Consider the following 4,279-nt stretch of genomic DNA (forward strand, 5'->3'; position numbering starts at 1 on the left):
TTGTGCAACATGATGTGACTCATTTTCTAAGTGGGATGCATCTGACCCAGATACCAACCCATTTTGTACCGTAGGGGTCCCTATCAACCAAATCAATAATTCAAACAGGGCCATTTGCAATCCTTTCTCTTGATTTGGTTCTTTTTCTTTCACTCCTTTATTCTTAATTTGCCGTTTTCCAACATGAACGGAGGATGCTATGACATCATTGATGCCGCCATCTATAGGCCTAAGTATTAAGGGGAGAGAGGATGGAGAGCGATTTAGACTAATAAACTCATATGGCATCTTTTTTTTTATTAGTTAATATAGGAATATAGTGATACTTTCTCTCCAATCTTGTAATATTTGGTTCCTACTCGAGGGAGGATGACCCATTCATGAGGAGTCTGCATGGCTAATTAAAATTTTGATGCACGATGATTTACAATTGAAAAACTTAATTAAGCTATTAAAACGAGGGTCAGCCAAGGCTAGTAAACTAACCAATGTGATGTGGGACTGTGACTCAGAATACTGAAGAGGACATTAACAGGTAGTCTAAAAGGGAAAATCACAAGTTAATCTTTAAATTTCTGCAGTGATTAGATGAGCAAATAGCCATCAGTTAAACTACTTCCAGAAAGGCCCATGCCCTCGAGCATGGGCGCTCCTTGTAGCATGCGGTGTTCCAGCCAGCAAGCATGGCCTGGTTACTGACATTGCTCACCATGCTCAGATCATTATTGTGCACTGCTATAGAGAAGATGAAGAGGTGGAGCCTCTTTTGCTGGAAAGCATGAACTAGTTATCGATCACATAGATTCAGGAAAAAGCTTTATGTATGGTTGTCAGAGAGGAGCGAGGCAGGAACGGGAGCGAGACATGAACTGCGTAAGCTCAAGATAGTTGTGGACAAGCGAGTATCATTTTCTTATCGAGAGTGGGATAAGTTGAAGTTTGTAGGCAATAATCTTTTGAAAGTGGGAGCTACGAGCCTCTGTTCTTGTGGATGATCTCTCGTCAGTAGACGAAAAAGTTAAAGAACATGAATCCACGAGACACTGATCCGGTGATCAAGCCCAGAGAAGAGACCAACCAACCGAGATAAGAATTATTCCCCAGAGATCTCTTATGTTCTCACTACATCATCGCAGGTCTAATGATGACCACAGCCCAAAAATTTTTGACACATTTGGATACATGACCAATTTTTGATAACCGTAAAATCTTTCTTAGAGAAGAGGGAAACTAAATAGAAGTTTTTATCCAACTCCTGATACTTGAGCCGATAACTATTAGCTTGGTAATTGGTATATATACCACCCCTAAGACTTCGCCTTTCAAGAGGTCCAAGTTTCAAATAACAGATATTACTTGAAAAAATACTAAGAAGACTCATCCACGAGAGGAGTAATGCGATCAAGGCATCCTCCAATCCACAATAGACCAAACCAGGTGGAATTCTAATTTCATTTATGGCTTAGCATTATATTTCTGTGAATTGGATCGGAGCTACAACCTCAAATCAGTCAATAAAAAAACCTGCAACATATATCTCATTTGCAAGAATTTTGTTATACCAATAACAATAACACTCCTCATGACTTTTCCAACCTCAGCATCATGGAGATACTCCAGGGGTTGCGTATCCTCCATGGCATCCATCGGCCCACATTTATGTAGCTTCGGAGTCATTGGCACTGCTAAACCGTGTCTTTAAGCCTACGGATTGGCCGATTTCCATATCTAACTGGGCGAACGCCCCAGCCGACGCAGCCTAAACCACAGGGTACTGTGATGGGGACGCCATTTCGAACAGCCAAGACATGGTTATAGAGTCAACCATCGATCTCCTTTCACACGCCTACCAGCAATGTAAAAAAGATGAAAAAGCCCACAGAATCCAGACTACTGTTTGTTAAGTTACTCGATTAGCCTTATCATATCCAAAACTATCTTTATATGTAGTCGTCTTACCATTTAATCTCTAAGCAAGCTACTGTGATGTTACGATGGTCGAGAAGTGTCCTAAAATATCAGAAAGATCAGGAAGCTGCCACCCAATTAGCCCTAGTATAAGCCACTCTCTGTCTCCCTCGACACCAGCACGTACGTAACTACGTATTACTAACTCAGAAAGATATCGCCCTTAAATTCTCCACTCCTCTCTCCATCTCTATCTCTCACACAGAGACAAAGCAGTTCGCCCTTATTATTGTCAACTCTCATAGTCTTAGCTCCTAAGAAAGAGCAAGCAGATAGATGGTGACACCTTAATTTAGTCGGTCGTGGCTGCATATAAGAGAAAGAGAGGGGGCTGGGGGGTGGAGACCTTATCCTATAGTTCAATTTCCCATTGGGGTGGGGATGGAAGGGAAGAGCAGCAGCAATATGGAGTATCAAATCCAGGCGGCGCCCTTCGTGGCCAAGACGTACCAGATGGTGAACGACCCCAGGACCGATGCCTTGATCCGGTGGGGGAAGGGGAGCAACAGCTTCCTCGTTCTCGACCCCGCCGACTTCTCCCATCTCCTCCTCCCCTCTTACTTCAAGCACAGCAACTTCTCCAGCTTCGTCCGCCAGCTTAACACCTACGTAAGTCTCCTCTCCCCTCACCTCATCAGCCAGCATCCAGTATATATCCTTTCTCTGTTCTTACTCCTATGTCTCTCTTCTCTTTCTTTGGCTGGGGTTCAGGGTTTCAAGAAGGTGGATCCGGATAGATGGGAGTTTGCTCACGAGTCTTTTCTCCGAGGACGGACCCACCTCTTGCCTTCCATCGTCCGGCGAAACAAGAGGAAAGATGGCGGCAGTAGCAGCGGCGATAAGAAGGATGGCATCGAAGGGGAGGAGGAAGAGGCCGAGAGGTTGATGAAAGAGCTTGGGAAGTTAAGACGAGAGCAAAGGGGCCTTCAAGAAGAGCTGCAAGGGATGAGCGAGAGACTTCAAGCCACTGAAAGGCGGCCAAACCAGATGATCTCCTTCCTTGTTAAAGTGAGCGAAGACCCCGACTTCCTCCCTCGGCTTATACTTTCAAAGAAGCAACAGTTGCAATCGGAGAAGAAGCAGCGTCTTGTCGCACCCCCGACACCTCCTTCTTTCTCTTCTCCTCCCTCCCTAATGCCAAGTGGAGTCTCACTACATTTGGACGTCGGCTCGGCAGCCGAAGAAACGAACTTTTGCCATTTGGAGCATCGAGCTGGGCCTTTAACGTTAGAAGCAGAGAAAACGCTGCCGATGGTTTCTAATACTTCGGTTGACACGGGCTTTGATGGTGGAGTCAGTGCTAACATTTCAGTTCCACAGATGAACGTTGCTGGTGCCGATGCCGTCATCTCCGGGAGCCAAATGCGATTACTACCAGAGGTTGGATTGGCCGAAACGAGCTCAACGGCCAAAACATCAGTCCCATTTCCGTTCTCCTTATTGGGCCACGGATTCTTCTAGCCTCGATCGCTGTGTTTATGGAATGCGAATATATATAGACTGTAATAATTATCAGTACTTCGTCTTCCTCCTGTTTCTCAGGAGGGAAGGGGGGAAGATACTGTTTAGTTTTGCAAAGATTTGCTTGCCATCTCTTGACATTAATTTATTATACCTTTCTAATATTTCTCATAGCATGAGCTGATTTCTTTTGTTTTTTTGAAAAAAACTGGATCTTCGTTGCATCATTCGTGAATAAATGGGGATCAACATGTAAAATTTCCAAAAACTGAGAAAAATCTACACTAGTAGAAGTCTATAAAGTAATGACAACATATGCTGCAACCCAATCTTTCAGAAAACGAAAAATCTTTCGCTAGTCTTGTCACCCAGACAAGTTGGCCCGACCTAACACGTGCCAACAAATTACTCGTTGTAATACGTAATTACATGCAGAGCGGAGGAGTTCAAGGAGGACTTCTGTTATTTTCCTCCTTTCCTGCGTCAACGGCGTTACAACCGTAATATTTTGTAAATAGCAAGAAGGAGCGTAAGCGAAGGCCGACCTCTTCCTGTTCCTTGATATTGAAAGGTCACCCACCGCCTGGGAAAAGAACGCCGTCGGACTAAAGAGATGAAGGAGCACGGGACTCCGTGACTTCCCTTCCGGTCGAAGTGAAAGCTAGGTAGAGGCGGTTGGGAGCGACGGCAATAGCTCTCCGTCAACACGTGGCGAGCTCTACTGATGAAGTGGATCTCGTCGGATGGGGTGTATCTTTTGCACAAAAGGCTGCACAGGTTGATTGATCTTCGACACCACTATCATCGAAGCGAAGCTGCGGGTAGCATGGACGGGGCTCTCCACACTTTG

General features: G+C 45.0%; 1 protein-coding gene across 1 annotated transcript; it reads left to right on the forward strand.

The window, feature by feature from the left end:
* Positions 1 to 2,060: 2,060 nt before the first annotated feature.
* On the forward strand, positions 2,061 to 3,602 carry LOC120105322 (heat stress transcription factor C-1b-like). Its single transcript, XM_039117672.1, has 2 exons — positions 2,061 to 2,577; positions 2,680 to 3,602. Exons 1-2 carry the CDS (start codon positions 2,350 to 2,352, stop codon positions 3,427 to 3,429), a joined length of 978 nt encoding a protein of 325 aa, XP_038973600.1. The 5' UTR covers positions 2,061 to 2,349; the 3' UTR covers positions 3,430 to 3,602.
* The last annotated feature ends 677 nt before the right edge of the window (positions 3,603 to 4,279 follow it).

This window comes from Phoenix dactylifera, unplaced genomic scaffold (assembly GCF_009389715.1).
Source record: "Phoenix dactylifera cultivar Barhee BC4 unplaced genomic scaffold, palm_55x_up_171113_PBpolish2nd_filt_p 000257F, whole genome shotgun sequence".
In the NCBI taxonomy this organism is placed as follows: domain Eukaryota; kingdom Viridiplantae; phylum Streptophyta; class Magnoliopsida; order Arecales; family Arecaceae; genus Phoenix; species Phoenix dactylifera.

Bases quoted from the DNA above. Each gene is read 5' to 3' on its own strand.
- LOC120105322 (XM_039117672.1), top strand. From the start codon at position 2,350: ATGGAAGGGAAGAGCAGCAGCAATATGGAGTATCAAATCCAGGCGGCG. The intron at 2,578-2,679 runs GTAAGTCTCCTC...GCTGGGGTTCAG, and splicing joins TCCGCCAGCTTAACACCTAC to GGTTTCAAGAAGGTGGATCC.